Source organism: Rhea pennata, chromosome 7, assembly GCF_028389875.1.
Source record: "Rhea pennata isolate bPtePen1 chromosome 7, bPtePen1.pri, whole genome shotgun sequence".
Lineage (NCBI taxonomy): Eukaryota > Metazoa > Chordata > Aves > Rheiformes > Rheidae > Rhea > Rhea pennata.
Window position 1 is genome coordinate 25,507,433 of NC_084669.1, and position 17,560 is coordinate 25,524,992.

Below are 17,560 nucleotides of genomic sequence, written 5' to 3' on the forward strand. Positions count from 1 at the left end.
GCCTTAAATGCGAGTTACCTAGAAGAGAGTTTACTTAAGCCTGTATCTGCAAGTAACTATCAGTTGTATATTTTACTTCCCACCCTTTTTGGTAGAAGTAGGGATTTTGCCAATAAATTCTGTGTTACCATTAAAGAGGCCATTCATCATGCTTACTAATGTTATTAATCAAGATATACCACAGTACCCTTAAAATGAGATCATTTTGATAAATCATGTATGACATGAAAAGACTTTATTCCTTTTAAGTGCAATTTAGACTGTAATTTTTTCCCTCATTTATGATTCATGGGAGAAACATGGATGAAATTCCCTTGCACATTTACACCTTATCACCAGTAATAATTCAAAGCTGCTCTTAGATGAAAATTCAAGGTCTGATTCACCAACGCTGAATGCCAGCTCATTATTTTCTGGCATTCAGTAGTCCAAAAATAATGTCCATACATTAGTTGCTTTTCACAATAGTTGAATTTGGCTGCACACCAGACATATCGATTACACTCAATTTAGCCTAAATGCATAAGAATTATCTTATGTTCATTTACATTTTTGATCCAGTTGTACCTTGCTTTCATCCTTGCAATTTAAAGTTAAGTGAAAACCAAAAGTTACAGTAAATTCAAGTGATAAGTGGTGATCTCTGGTATGTGAGAAAGAGGGAAATACATTCTGAAATGCTTTGAATTTTGCTAAGCCCCAGTACTTCTGTTAAATATGCAAAATTCTCTTGCCTTTTCTTGTTAAAGGTCGTCAGAACTGGAAGGCCAGCCAAAATATAAGATCGCTGTTCTCCTTGTCTTCCTATTACTACAGTGATTTGGCCTACTTCATTAATAAGATCAGATACGAAAATTGCCTAGTAAAATGTCCAGAAGGAATGTTTGCTAAGTTCAAAGTCACAGTTTCTAGCTGAAACAGTGATGTTATTTATTAAATTAAAAGATGTCAGAAATGAGTTGCAGCATTTTTTGCTAACGTAGGTATAAATCTTGGGTAAATGTTTATTCTAGCACTTAGAAATAAAAAAGGGAAAAATCCAGTAGAGAGATTTAATTTGCAAAGCAGAATCATTTAAGTCTTGGTATTTCTCAAACTGTAATTCAAAGAGGATTGGCTTATGTGAATACAGTTCTCCCTTTGCTTCATTCAGCAGTTGAAAGCATTTGAAAGAACAAGTGTGGCTGCCAAAAATAACAGACCATTTGTATTTTTGTACCAGTGGTCTCTACAAGTTCGTTTGGATGCAGGCAGTGTATATCCTGACACTAAACAGGATGTGCCCTTTCTAACACCATGCAAACCTTTTTTTATTCCTTGAATAGTAGAATTCAGGTATTAAGCAAATGCACTTTTTCTTTAGTTTAACTAGGTTTCAAAACTCTTGAAAACTAATTGCCAATGTGTGGCTGACTTCGTTTTCCTCTGAACGTTACGTGTGTGTCACTTTTTTTCCCTCTTTCTCTCTTTTTCTTCCCCCTCTCCCCATTCATGCTTTACTTTGTGCCTGTGTACTTGAAATTTTTTTTTTTCACTTTCATATCATACTAAAAGTAGGGACTAAAAATAGGATGTATCAGGGACTTTTTTTCTAATTATCAAGAGTTAGATTGTACGAAGGATGAAACATAAAGTCAAATAAATCCTTTATCCTACCAATACCTGCCCTTAAGTTCCTTTCTTGTCTTATGAATTCTCTTTATCATTACCAAAAAAAAAAAAAAAAAAAAAAAAAAAAAAAAAAAGATTGCCCATAGTTTACTTGTAAATTCCTTGTAATGAGATACTTTTCTAATAAATTGAAATGACAGATTAACTCAAACTAATCAGACTGTATTTGTCTTCGTTATTGGGACTGGTTAAATTACTGTTTTTGTTTTTTAATAAATGGCTGCTGATTAAAGATAGTCACTCAGATGTTGTAACATTCAGCAAAAAAATGAGAAGCACAGTTGTTAAGACATGAGACTGAGGTAAAAGTGGACAGTACCCTTTCCCTTCCTTCCCACCAGCCGTATAATACTCACCTGCGGGGGAGGGGGGGGGTGTTTGTTTTCAATGCTATGGTCAAATGTTTAGAAGATTATAAGGTCAGTCACTATTTTTGTGCAGGTTGAGTAGGTCATCTCAGCAAGCCCGTAGTGATCAGGCAAGTTGTGATAACACGACGCATCGGCTCCCACTCCGCTCTCAGTGAGGGTGACGGTAATCTGTGAAGCTTAGCAGTGGCAGCTGCCGACCTGCAGTTACTAAGGTTTTGCGTGGGGTAGGGGTAGGGGAAAATCCCATCCCCTCGAGGGCAGCGGGCTCTGGGAGGTGGGCATGCCGTGCCGCCTGTTGCTTTTGCTGAGGCGTAACTGGGGGTTGGCGCTGGTCGCAAGCTCAGGCGGAGCTGTGGGAGACCTACAGCCCAGGGCAGGCTGAGAGCCAGAGCTGCCTGCTCTTCTGGATGTTCCTTGCGTTTACGGGCAGCGTACAAATCTTCAATACGGTTCTTCGTGAGTGGGTGGGATGGTTTCAGACCTGCTCTACTGGTGTTCCTCTAGTTTATTTTTTCCTGGTATCACAAGGCCTTCCAAGGTCTAACAATGAAACCAAAGCCCCATGGTGTTTGGTGCTGTGCAAATCTCTGGGAAGAAGCAGTCCCTGTAGAGCAGTGTTTTGACACTCTCTGCAAGCATGTCACGAATTCAGCTTGTGACGAATTAATTTAAGTCTATTTCTGTTATTAGTCAGGCTATGTTCCATACTACACGGTATCTATGCATGATGAATATATAAATTTGATCTGTAAATGCTGAATTTTGATTCACTAAGATTTTGAAAAAAAATCTTAATGAGCAAGTCTGGAAAGTTTCTGTATGTTGTATTGCAAATGTGAACAACTCTAGACGGTCTGATATACTAGTAGGTTTAAGATGTGTTACTGCAGCCAATGCTGCGAAGGAGTGATTTAACAAATTGCTACCATACTGCACTTATGTATATGAGCAAGATTTCAAAATACATACAATTTATTGAAGACTGTTGCCAATATGACACCTGAATAAGTTACATATGCCCAAGAGATCCAAAATGAAACCTTAAACTAAGTAGATGTTTATGCAGACATTTCTTAAAATGATAATAGGCATATATCTGTTCAAGGGTAATTCATTTTAAGTATCAGATGCGAGTGCATTTTAGACAGAATAAGCTTATCAAGAAGATATTACTGTTTATTTAAATAAAAGGAAAAGTTTTTAAAAAGCAAATATGAGTTGATCTCTTAAATTGGTAATACTACAGATTGTCCCGTTAGTCTTGCACATTTTTGGAGATACGGTTTTATAGTTTAAAGGGGTAATGCAGTGATTTCCGTCATTCTTAATTGTAATTTTCATGTGGATATGTTAAAAATTTCTGGAAACTAGTCCTATTTCCCTGCTATATCTGAATTTTTTATCTAATGAATTGGACTCATCACTGCAGTGTCACAACATTATTTTCCATTTTTGTTTTGAATTTAATTTCGTCAAATGAGAAGCAATGAGCTTCCAAATTGCTAGGGTCACTTCACTGTGTTTTTACTAAATGACTTTGATGGGTGTTAAAACTGTGTTGAATGAAAATAAACAACAACGTCACAGAACACAAGTATTCTTGATAAATGTGGTTCAGGCTTATAAAGTGAATATCATGCTGTCCCCAAGAAATTTGCTTCTTCATCAGTTCCCTGAGGAACATGAGTCATACTCTGAATTTCTGGAGATGTGAGACAGTCCAGCACTACAGAAAAAACACATTGCAAAGGAGAGATCCCAAATGCTTAAAATCTTTCCAAGGAGACAGATATGCAAGAGAAACCTCAGTCTATATCTTGAATTCCATATTAAATACTATATTCTTAATTATTTTGTTTTATTTTTCTACCTGCTTTATTACTATGAACTATCAGTTCCAGTATTTATCAAGGTATGGCATGTTTCTAAATCTTTGCTAAGTATGTTATTTATTTAATTTTGCATGTGGCCAGGTAAATGTCAGTGACGTGTAGTTCACGTATTTGTAAGGTTTAGCACCCTGCGTATGTGTGTTTTCTAATTTCAATATCTCTCTTCTCATATATCTATAAAGAGATATTGAGAACTTTATTTATATAGCAAGATACGTATCAACTCCCACTTTTTCCATGAACTATAGATTTCTCCCCACTTACTATTTCTGAAAACAAAAACATACATGCTGGTGAGGTTATAGAGGAGCGTTTCTGACTTTCCTGCACTGTGTACAGCACCTGATTTTAAGATGAACATGTTTGGCATAAGGAATCAGCATGAACTGAATGACTGTGATTCATTTTGGAATTTTTCTCTTTTGAGGTGTTTAACTATTTTGTTAGATTTATACCTTCTAGACATTTTTACAACTTACTTCGGGTGGAGGTGTTGTTCTTGGTTCAACAAATTTGTAGCTACCACATCTCATTTCTGCATTCTACCATCTCTTTTATGGATGATATCTAAAAAATGTCTGACTGAGTTAAGATTTCTGCCCTCTGAAAATATTCTAGAATTAAGTGTATTCACCTGAGGAAATCTCCTTTTGTGTGTGTGTTTATTGAAACAATTTTACTTACTACATGTTTTTGCAAGTGTTTTGTATATCTATTGAACCCTTCTCAGGAAGATAACAGCATGCTGCTGTTCTTCCTATCTCATAAAATTTGTCAGAAATATTATATTAGTGATTGTAACAGTTACTGATGTGTATAGGTGTATAAAGAATATTTGGCATGCCACAGGTATAAGGGTGGTCTCTAACATATCAAGGGTAAATATTGAAAGAGAGAAGGTAGGGAAGAACTAGGGTTCAAATACAGGCTATGTGACACAAAAATATCAGCTATTAACAGTATGTTCACAGTATTACACTGTAGCCAATATGCCTAATATCAAACCTAACCAATATAGGCTAATACCAAGCAACATCTTCTCTTCAACAGAAGGTAAAATTTCCTAAGAAATGCCATTGCTTTAATTAAAATTACTCAAAGTTATGGGGGCGTTTTGTTTTTTATATAGAACTTTCTTTCCTACTTCAGTGTCTACAGTATGTGTAATTTTGAGGAACATGGTTTGAAAGTCTGGTACGCTGTCTATTTAGCATCAAATACAACAATTTTAATTCAGTCAAAACTCATAAGTTAGACTTGAGTCAGAGATACAGACACCAATTTAGCAAAATGTTTAACTATGTGCATAACTTTATTGGAGGGAACTACTACTTTTTTTGAATACATGCCTGCAAAGTTTGGATGACTAACACTTGCAAGAATACAAGCTTCTGTAATAATACTGATGTTGGAATTTTCTTACTGAGCTATTCTGTGCTCTGTTCCTATAAAACTTGAAGATACTACCTATTTAATCTGGCTTTCATCAAAGCTATTTGCATTTGTAGTTACTTTTCACTGCAGCTAGGAGTTCTGATGCAAATGTCACCGATGTATTGATATGTCAGCGCTGTTATCACTGTCAAAATATTCTTGTGGATATTAAGAACAATACAGCCTATACAAATCTTTCTGGAAAATATCTTAGAGCCAAGAGACAGGGAAAACAAACTACCTTCTTTCTGCAGGTGTGCAGGCTTTCTGAAAACCTAATTCAGAATTCCAGCCGGTGTTTGTGCAAAGCGATCCTAACCCTAGATGATTTTCCATAGAATTAAAGCTGCCCTAACTTGAATGCTTAGCAGAAAGGTAATGAAAACTATTCTATATCTGACAGGGAATTATATATTGTACATAAAACAGCAGCAAAACATCAATAAACAAACCCTCTTGTTCTTGCTTTTCCTAAAATAAAAATAAAGCTAAATTGCCCCTTCACTCCAATATCCCTTTTAGAAGCTGTTGAATTTTGCTCACTCAGTAGTATTTGCTGAAAAGGCAAAGTCTCTTCCAGTAATTTTAGGAAAAGCTATCATCAAGCTGTCAACAGTCTAAATTGAGATTAAAAGAACCAAAGAGAAACCTTCACTATTATCAGAGTCTCAACTAAATACACTTGAATAGACAGATCTATGCATCTAGAATGCATAGTAGACAACTGCTTCTTCCTCCAGGTTTTGGACTGACTTTAGCAAATAAAGTCTTATGTTAAACAGTGATATTTTTTTCTTGTCATATCCAGAACTCCCAGTCTGAAACAGAAAGCAGACAGTTGTAAATAGATGCCTTTTCTTGATATTTGGCATGCGTTTCAGAGGTCATATTGCTATAAGGCACCTACCTAATCCTCTGGGATGTTAGAAGCCCTCAGCTCACGTTAGCCATGAGAGGGAAGGGCTTCAGTACTTCGTAGACCAGGATAGATAAGGCTGTAAGTTAGGATACACTAAAATCAAAGGGTTGTTTGCCCCAACTGAAAGACCAGTGTCTGTAGCTTTACCTCCCTGGAAGGGAGGCTTTGTTACCACTGGCGAGACAGTGGAGGCAGGATTTTCTACATTTTCTCAGATCTGATCTGTAGCATCCTTGGTATTTCAGCAAATCTATCTGTATTAATATGCCTGTTTTGCTGTATGATGTATTTTCCATTATTTTTGCTGGGGACCAGAGGAAACTATAAATATTATCTGACATAGAAATTGAAAGCTGATCTCCAAAAGTAAAATATCAGTAGTACTAATCCATTAAGTCATTTACCCTTTCATATTTTAATATATTATCATCCAAGAGTCCAATAGCTACGGTAAAGAAAAGATTTGTAGGTAAGTTACAGACTTTAACAAAATGTTACTATAACTGCTTTTCATTATCGTGGATTTCTAACTGGGTACTATTCTCAGGGTTAGTCTGATAACTTTGAATTAGTATTTAAACCTTTTCTTCTCCAAAACATTATAGCCCTATTTTACATTGAAAGGCCATGTTGAAACCAACCTTTGAAAATCTAGTTTTGATAAAAAATGAAATAAAATAAAATAAAATAAAATAAAAAATAAAAAGCTCTTGAGGATATGATTAATTACAAAAGTAAGAAGTGAGATTGAATCAAATTGCTTTGATGACTTTTGAGCATGTAAGCCAATGTATCATGCGGTGCAGCTTGCAGTAGAAGATAGCAATTATTTTCTCTAGATTCTCTTTAATAAACTATCACTGGATTCAAGAAATAGTTCAGCTTTGTATTTCCTCTTGTTAATTGTTTTACATTTTCTGTTAGAAATTATCATTTAATTCTTTTTCCTGCTAGGATAGGTAGTTTCAGATTCTTGAAGTGAACACTTGAGTCTTCTCTTTTAAAAAAACAAATAGCCCCCCCCCAACTTTGTTAAGTACATTGCAGTAGGTAGATTGTAAACACTCCAAAGCAAACTAAGTGCCCGAAACAGCATGTGTCACTATCATGATACCAATCCATCTAATGTAAAATAAACTCTTAAAAAACTGTTGTGATGATTCATATTCATCAACAAGATCCTTTATTTTAATACCTCCTTCAAACAGTGTACCATTGCTACTCTATAACTAAAAAGCAAGATGGTAAATGGCACTTGTCTTGGTTTATATTGCTTTTTCCCTCAGACAAAACCTTCTTCAACTGGATGAAGTATAGTTTAATATGGATTTAAGTGTCACAGTCTATTCTTTTTAAAACAGAATCATAGGATCTTGAAATTTTTCTTTTTTACAGGGAAAGATTTGGATTTCCTTTTTCCCCTGTAGCCCTTTGCTGTTAAGAATTCTGAGCAAGACGTCTTGCTACTTACTTCTTAAATGGATTAGATGATTTGTGTGAGTTTTTAATGCTTTACAATTAATAAATCTATATATTTTTCTACTTTTTTACATTAGAGGCATTATAATTGGCATTATGAGTTTTGAGAAAGCCCTTCATTTAACTTGCAGAACAGTGGAATAGTAAAATCTCGAGTATTTTTTTTTTCTTTTTTCTTTTTTTCTTTTTCCCCAAAGGCAAGTATGGTAGCTTTCCCAGCTATCAAGTATTCCAGCTTTCCATTTTCCATTTCCTTTTTGTGTGCTGACTCATAGCCTTACTTCATGTAAATATTGATCTGCTCCGCTAAGAGGAGTGTTTTTAACATTGCCCAAAGATTTCCTGATAAAGATGGTCATTTTTAAAGTTGTGACCTGTATGGCTATATTTTTAGTGACCGTATCTTAATACCATTGTATAAACTCTTTATGAGTACAAAACTACTTCTAAGGGATTGCAGGCAACCTTAACAAAAACAATAAAGCTCGTTTTCTTTCAGTTACCAATATTCTTCCATGACTGGTGATGCTGTGTATCCATAAACACGTTACACAACTCACTTTACAGGGGCATCCTCTTTGCTTAGTCACTGACTTTCACTTACAGTATTGATAATATTTGTTTTTATCACACAGGCCTCCGGTGATGCTGCCTCCATCTCGCCAGAGCTGCATTATACCCCTCTGCCTTTGGGATCCAGGGATCTCACCAATCACAGAGGTATAAACTAACTTTTTATTGCTGTGAACGGCTGCAAGGTGGCAAGCTTTGCTGTAAGGACTTCTCTCTATATTAGTTATTGCTGCATTGGCACTTTACAGAGAACACTGTGCCTTTCAAGCACTAGATGAGAAAACCATACCTGTCAAGACTACAGATTTTAACTCATATTAAATAGGATTTAAGAGTAGTCTACTGGGAAAGCAAATAAATCTATGGATAATAACGTTCAGTGATATTTTTGTGTGTGTGTGAGAAAAGCATAGAGATTAAAGTGCTTAAATATTGCTAAGTAGATGATTACATGCAGCATTGGTAATTCTGGGAGAATTTGTAAACTTTCTAATATTTGTAAAGAGAGAGCTTTTTGGCAATTTAACAATTTAGGACTATAATTTTGAAATGTTAACACATTTTCATTGCAATAAAAAGGGATTTTTCTCTGTTTTTCAGCATTAAAGAGGGATCAGTATTCAATTTCCTTTTTCACCAATCCTTAGAACTTAAAAAGCACCTTGGGCAAATTCCTGAATTCCTTCTGCATACCTGTGGAGCACAAAGTTCAGGAAGCAGGTGGAAAACTGGAGCAGTTGTGAAGGGAGCATTCCAAGCCCTTTCACCTTTGTTCCAAATGGGAGAAATTTTATAAATCTTGTGGCACTCTTCGGCTTAAAACTACAGCAACAATAGTTGTGTTTGCCATGTTGCATATTTGATTCCTTGAGGTTTTGATATTACAACTGTTTTCCAAATTGAGATCATGTGAATCATTTGTGCAGAGATAGGATGTGTAGGATATATATAAAAAAATTTATATTTATAAACTTGTGGTAACTTGATTTCAAAGTTATCTTAGGGTATGTTCAGCTACCATAACATTACAGAAAGCTGAGGTAGAATGGGTTACTAGACACCTATGGCAAGAACCAGGCAGGTAATGCAACTGAATAAGGATCTGTGATTTGGACTGGAAAGGATGAGGAAGACAATTTTTTACTTTCATTGTTTGCAGCCTTTATCAGTATTGTTGTGCCAGGGCTCAAATGGATGTCAAGCTACATCCTAGTCGCAGTGCAAATTGGTATGCTCTACTGGAACTCAGATGTCCTTGAAATGCTATAATGCGTTATATTCTGACGTTGAAGTGATGTAGTAACTAGTAGTTTTTAAAGAGAAAGGACAGAACCAAAATCTTGGACTGGAGCATATGCCTCTGTTCAGAGATTAGAATTCTCCCCCTGCACACACAAATAACCCCAAGCAAAGCCCTTCTTTTCACACCCCCAACCCTAAATTCCCAAGGTATGACTTGTGGCCCTAATTCCGGGTAAGCTTGCTTGCTTTGAGACTGGCGTTCTGATGTTGGATTAAATAGCTAGGATCTAGTATGAAAAGCAAGCAGAGTGAGAGAATGTTGTAAATGCCTAAGTTCTACAAAAATACATACCAAAAAATTATAAGCCAGCTGCTAGATATCTTCAGATTTGTTTATTTAGATGATAATGAATATCATATGAATATGATAACGAATTCATAGTGGTGTGGCTTTGTGGCTGACTTTGGAATCTGATTTTACCAGAGAGAAGTCAGTAGCTGTAGGCATCAGAAGCTGCATGCCTGAAATATGGGTAGACTTCTCCTCCTAGGAACCAGTTCTGTGGCTTTACGTGCCATTAAGCACATGTGCCCATATGGCTGTTCGTTAGAGCTGGATCTTACGATATCCTAAGTCCCACTGTCTTCACTGGGGTTTGAAGGTGCCTGCTCTCTTACTGTGAAAAGGGAGAATGATACTCCCCAAACTGTTGACTTTTTACCCTTAGCTGTTCACATCCTTCTTCATTATTTCTGTCTTTACTCTTCCCCAAAATATTCTGCTTTGTATACTAAACATACGCTGAAATTTTCCCTGATGATTTAGCATATAAAGTGGATGGGGAAGAGAGTGTCATCCAGAAAGAGGGTAAAATTGGCCCTAAAAGAGACATTGTTAATATGCTCCAATAAGTCATATGTATTTATTCACAAGGAAATAATCAAGAAATCTTTCCACAATTCCAAGTGTAGTGAATAAAGCTTTGAACAACCTGCTGCCAGGGTTTATTTACTCAGCTTCTTTTATACAAAGAAAAATCTCCAAGTTCACAAGCCCATAAAAATTAATTGGAATCAATAGAAAAATCTCCAAGAAAAGAATGAAATACTTAAACATGCTATTTTAGGTTCTGAATATCTCAGATTTTTTCTTCGGTGATTGCTTTCAGTGTTGTATGAAATGATTGAATCAGCTGTTGCATATGTAAATATTGGCAGTTTTCAGCCCAAAGTGAAAAACAGAATGCTGCAACTTTGTGAATGCTCTTATTTGTCCCTGGAGGAGCTTGTTTATCAGAATTTGAAACTCTGGCAAACAGTACAGTGCAGCTGTAAATTGATTCTTTGAGATTGGGAGGAGCAGCAGGAGGAAGCTGGATGTATTTGAATGGTAGAGTTTTACTTGGATGTTTCTCACTATATTTAGCTATGATTTTTCTGGGGGGAACAGAAATATTTAGTTCTGCATGTGTTGCACTATATATTTTACAGCTTTCTAAATTCATGTATTCAGTATATTATTTTCAGACAGGGTTTAGTCTTTTGGGGCTGACTCCATATTTTGTACAGACTGTCTTCAGGAGTTTTAGAAATCCCTCTCTCACTTCCAAAGCCCACAAAAATGTCACATGTAAATGTTGCCTCAGAGCTGAAAGATAGAGTAATTCCTGTAAATATTATATCAAATGCTATGATACTTTGAGTGGATAGGTATCTAAAGAGAACAGTAAATACTAGATGTACCTCTCTATTTGTTAGAAGAAATTTTCCCCATCTTGGGAAAGTCTCTTTCCCCAGAAACTACTTTGTTGCCTAGACCCTCTTTTCTAGTTGAACATTAACTCAGTCCCACTGTTTGTATTTCTTAGCAACAACTGTACTGGTCTTCCTTGTATGTTTTGGGCGCCTGCTAGCAATATGACTTGGTCTTATATGATATTTAATTAGTGCTTCTCTAGGCTAGTCTTCCTAAGTATTATTTTTTACCTAGCTTAATTTTTGTTTTGATTCCAAAACCATGATCTCAAATTCCTAAAGATCTTTGATTGGGTTTTGTTGAATCAGTATTTTGCATTTGATTTCATATGATTTTAGATATCAGTGAGTTACTTGATAATAATGTTAACAGTTCTTTATCCCAGAAAAAAAATCATTTTAATAAAAGATTCCTTCCACACACATAAAACAAGCTTCATTTTTTTTCTAAATTCCATAATTTGTATTATGCTAAATTTCAAATTTGCTAATGAAACAAAATAAAACAGACCCCACCTTTATTTCTGCTTATCCAAACCTATCTGGCTTTAAGGAAATATGTAAGCAAATCAATATTGCTTACTATTATTTTTAATGGCTATGCTCCCAATATGCAAAAGTAGAATATATATATATATTTAAAAAACATTATTCCAAAGATTGTTTGTTGTATCATTTCTAATATTTTGTATGGGTCCTCTCTGATTCCTCATCATCAATTTATTACCTGGGTACACATAAAATCCTAAAATAGAGCTTTAAACTACTTAATGTGGTTTAAATTGATGGAAAGAGGAATTTTATAAATGTAGTACTGTAACTTTAAGGATAATTTGCTTGACGTACGTGTCTAGAAAAAAAACTACTGTTGGTTTTCTCCCACTGCGGTCAAGTATGTTGTATGTTCCTTTTTCATAATGGCACCCTTGGTAAGGAAATTCCTTTTTTAGGTGTGCTCAAATTGCCTTCTCAAAAGAACAGTGTTTTCCAATTGTTGGGAAAATAGTTATTTATCATTCTATCTCAGGAGAAGCTGAATAATGACTGTCATGAAAATCTGTTTTTTCCATATAAAAGAAGTGCTGGATATTCTCTGTATGAATAGATATTTTATAACATTGTCTGTTACCAGTTTACTGGAAAGCCTATTTATTTTGCCTAAGTTATTGGACTTCCAATGACATTTTATAAATACTTTCTCACTATCTTGCCTTTGGGAACAAGCAATGGTAGTCTGACTGATACCTTCCTGGTAAGAGGAAGAAGCAGTAACTTCCATTAAAAATCAAGTTTGTACTTGCAAAAGTAGAGCCTTAACTTGGAAACACTTTTTCTTATTTTCTGAAACCGTCCTATCCGAGATGGAAAGACACAAGCTGTGTTCAAAAGGAAGGCCCAGAAATCCAATGGCAGGGTGTTTTTGAAGGTTCTTATTATCTGTCTAAAGGTAATTTTATAAAGCATATTTGAACAACGGAAAAGAGAGGTTCCTGGTGCTTTCAGTTCCTCTTTGGCCTGGACAGGGAAGTGCCGAGGGCTTGTTTTGGCTGGCAGACCTTTCCAAAACAAGCAGAAGCAGGTGGGCCCAGAAGCTGCTGTTGTGGCTTCCAACCTTGACCTGCCTGGTGGTTTTGGTGACGGCTCTACTGCGCTCTGTACTTGGGATGTTTGGCGTAATAATTTCAGAAATGACTGGAATGACCATACCGAATGCAGCCTGACTGGTTTGGGGGTATACCATATAAAATCCAGCTACTAGTTTTGTAGGAGCTAAGGTGTGTGCTTGGTCAAGGCAGAAGTATACTTTTGAAGATATCTGGACGGTCCAGTGCTTGCTCTGTGCTAGTATTTACAGTCCAAGAGGTGTCAAAGGAGACCTGTTACTTTGAAAGTGTGATGTTGAGGGACAATGGTGGCATTTTTGGAGAAGCTAGAGGGATATATCTGATGTGATATGTGATAGCCCCAAACTCTCCTGCAGGGTTTACCTTCTCTACCTCACTTCGCGTAGCCTCAGCCTACTCAGATTTTAGAAATAAATATTCTTAAGTTCCTGTGGGACTGACCACTTGTATTGATCCTTCAAGGATTAGGTCTAGCGTTTTCAAGTGTTACTCTAAACTTTGTGAAGTAAAATTATAAAACTGATACACACTTCATAATAAATGTTAGCATATTAAGTCCCTGTTTTTGAAGGCCTTCAATTCAAAATACAGGCACTCTCAAAAGCTGTGCTGCCTTTAAATCATAGGCATAAAAAGAAAAAGAAACCAGTTTGCATAAAAACTTGCTTCTAGAAAGATAATTATCCTGCTTATATTATCATCACAATCTTCTTTGTTATTATTATTGACACAGTTGTTAGGTACTCATTGTGTGTTCCAGCCAGAGGCTTATGTAGAGTTTAAAATTGATTGTTGGGAAAGTCACAAAGTAATTTACGTAGCAACTTATCATAATTAGCTAGTTTCCTTAATGCGAACTGCACTTTATGCTTAGCAATTGATTTTTCTGTATATCTGCATAAAGCAGCTCATTGTGTGCTGTCCAAAAAGAGAATAGTAATAACAGTAAAACTATGAGTAGTATTTTATCTTTTCGTTAATCTGAGAAAACCTAAAATAAATTCTAACAAAAGGTATATGTTTATATAGGAAATAATTGCTTTAAATCATTTAATAACCCAGAATAGTATGAATAAGAGAAAATTGCAAACAGATGAAATATATGATAGTTTTGTATCAAACATGTATTGTGAATAGTGAGAAATTCGATTTGCTGGTTTATAAGAGGTATCATTTGAAAATAACATTTCTGTTTTCTTGCTGCATCATGTTATGGTGAGCGATACCATAGATAGGGTGGCAGTACACCTCTTATGCCAGTGTCTTCTGCTTTTGAGACTACTGACTTTAAAAAAATGGGGGGGGGAGGGGGGAGGTTTGCAGTAGCATGGAACAGACCAAATCATATTTTCCAAGGACAGGAACACTCAAGCATTGTGTGGCATTTCCTCTGAATGCCAGGAAATATGTCTCAACAGTGAGTTGTGCTGTTCTCCTGACTTAACCCAAGAGGAGTAGGTGGAAATCCTCTTTTGGTGCGATGGAAGAACAATAAAATAAGTAGTCCATTAGGGAGAGGGAAGGGGATCTTAGTTGGCTTGCCTGTACAAAATGAGAAATTTGTTTCTAATGCCTTGCCTATTTTTTTGAATTTGGAAAATGGAAATTAATGGAAGTAAAAGGGAGAAGCATGGAAAACAAAGTAATGGTAAAGATGAGCACCGATGGGAGGGGTTTCATTAAAAAGAAACTACAACTTTTGGTTTTCCTGACTTAGTAACAAGAGGTTAAACTTAATTAAACCTCTCTTCAAAAAGGAAAATCTATCAATAGAGTTATCCAAACTTGAAGTGCCTGCAGTTTGGAGGCGTGAAAAGGCGATGCCAGGTACGTAAAGAACTCTTGTCCTGAGCTAGTTGTTTTGGGTGCTGTTCAGGGCAAGCCTGGCCCTCGTAGCAGGCCACGGCAGGACGGCCCCCGCCGCTGCACGCACCGACCTGTCAAACCATGCACTCTGAGGAAAGACCAAAGGTGCGGTCCTGTGTGTATTTCTTCAGAGGTTAACCTTTTGAAATTTTAATGCTAATCTTTTCCCTCTTCTTAGCTGCTCTTTGGTTTACTCTCTCGTCAATTTTTCTGATGCGGTTGCTTTGGTATAGAATAGGTACATGGCAGAAGGGATCAATAAAGCGAAATATGTGGGGAAAAATGCCAGAAGGCACGTTTTTCTGGTAGAGGCTTATTGCCGTGAACTGCTTTCCTCTGATAACAGGACCCCACGTGCATTGATTTTTGCCCTGTGTCTGTGAATGCACTAGACATCTGTCCCCGTTGAATGAAGTGACACGCACTCACAGATGTTGCTATTCACAGGAATTGAGAGATCCAGCACACCTTAAAGAGGATATCTTTAGTCATGGGTCACCTCAAAAAGGTCTTAAATACCTCTTTGGAGCCCTCATCTGTTTGTTTGCTGCAACAGAGCCACCACAATAGTGCTGGTCTTTGGTGGACCAATTTACCTTACTTGCTCAGTAGTGATAGCCTTTGCCAGAGCCTCTATGTTTCTCTGTAAAGCTCAAAGTCTTTCCCAAATGTGGAAAAAAAAGTGGTTGGATTTGAGTTTGACCTTGACTAATATGGTTCAAAAAATACATTTTCTGGGTCATTGGACTCATGTTCTTGCCACTTGCAGAGTCAACAATTTATTGTCTGGGCTTAAAAAGAATGTTGAATTTGAATCAGGATATTGTAGATTAACAAAACTTCAGCATAAAAAGGTAGTGTTATCTTGTGCATTACACCGATAAGATCAACCACTCACGTGAAACTAGAGTTGGATGAAAAAGTTGGAAATCATATATATAAAGTGACTTGCAGTTTTGTGCAAAGACTTTCTTCATGCTCAGAAAAGTTAAGATTGTTTTTTTAAATGAGAGCATATTTGATTTGAAGATTTTCTCTGTGTTCCTTCATTTGAAAGTGAATCCAGGGACTGTGACTGAGCTGACTGGAGGGAGTACCAGGAAGACCACTTTCTAGAGTGTTATGAGTAGGTTTTGTCAGAATAAAATACTAGTGATTCTTTTTGAAGCAAGACTGTGAAGATGAAAAGAGAATAATTAAGTGGCTAGTCAAGTTTAGATTAAAACTTTCTTAGAAATCAAAGGGATTGGGTACACAATTCCCACTCTAAATCCAGAGAGAATTAGGACTGTAAGACACAGGCAGCCCTTCAAAATTATCAGATTTTTTTTTTTCCAGGTGGTATTTAGAGTTTTAGGTTTCCACAGTGCACATTCCCTAACCTGAATCTTGGAAGTTCTGAGAATTTTCTGTTTTTTCATTACCCCATAATTTCTGAGATTTTCATTGTGGCTTTCCCCATATTTGCCAAAACTAACGTAGTACTTTCAGCATCAATCACTCATACAAATATCACATCAGAGTGAATATGATCAATGAGGAAAAAACTGTAACTTTAGATCTATGTGTAGACTAGAAAGTACCTGATGTTTCACAAGATAGCTCATTTTGTCATCCTGGCAATAAGAAACTATGAGAATGCTCAAGCTCCAAGCAATGTGGCTATAAAATGGCAGAAAAACATAGAAAACGTTGGCTTTTGTAAGTGGAAACTTGGGATCCAAAACCATAAACTTATCTAAAATCTTCTTTAGCTATGCGGGAGAACTAGCAATGCGGTGAGTGTGCAACTGGCAATTTGGAAAGATTGGACAGCGAATCAGCCACTTGGCTTTATAATAAATAACCTTTTAGAATAAAGAAGTCCAGTTCTGGGCCATGAGATTACAGCCTTTCCAGAGGAACAGGCATCAAAGCACACAGACTGTTGTGCACACACATTCTCCTGAGAGTTCCCATGTTTAGTTAGCACTCCAGCCTAGCCTGTTTTTTGCAGGAGTCCTCCAATTTTATCGTTCAGTCATTTTTACGGCCTCATTGGAACAAATAAACAAACATCTGGAATCATGTGGTATATTTAATTAAAAACTTTTTGTTTGGCCAGAAATAGTAAAATCATGAAAAATTGCCTGTCTCCAAGCTCAGAAAGGCCAAATGATGAAGCTGTTGGCTACAGACAGTTTTACAATGTATTGAAATTCATAGATATGCACACCTGCTGCAAGGCCCCCCCTGCTTTATTTTGATTCATAACCATTAATGAGTTTTTTAGTGCACAGATTGTAACCCTTGTTTAAATGAGAATTTACTCTATTTTTAATAATATGTAGACACATGTTGCTATTTTCCATATAGTCCATGCTGTTCTTTAAAACATAGACAGGATAAACCTTTACACTATTGATAACTAAAGGTCTGTTAACAGTGTGTTTCTCTGTTGAATATTCCGTCATATGAGTATGTTTTAATTCCACAGGAGGTAAATATTTATGCCATGCTAAGAGTCTGAGTGCCAAAGGTTGGTAATGTGAAAGATGATGATTTCTCATTAAAATTAGAGAGTATAATGGAATTACAAATATTTATTGTTTCACTTTAGGCATTTCTTTGAGAAAATATTCAGGAGATTCTTGATGCTTTTGTAGACAAAACTGCTAACTATGATCTCAGATATTTCAAAGTGCGTGTACCCTGTGAGCATACAATATCCTACAATACAAGATTATTATTTAT

The 17,560-nt window shown here is 36.2% G+C and overlaps 1 protein-coding gene across 2 annotated transcripts in view; it reads left to right on the top strand.

Annotated features, from left to right (window-relative positions):
* The window catches only part of LRMDA (leucine rich melanocyte differentiation associated), a 684,050-nt gene that overhangs the window by 566,327 nt on the left and 100,163 nt on the right, over positions 1-17,560 (top strand). For both annotated transcript variants that reach the window (XM_062580504.1, XM_062580505.1), the window contains exon 6: positions 8,402-8,486. In XM_062580504.1, coding sequence (XP_062436488.1) covers positions 8,402-8,486 — 85 coding nt within the window. The remainder of the gene's footprint in view (positions 1-8,401; positions 8,487-17,560) is intronic.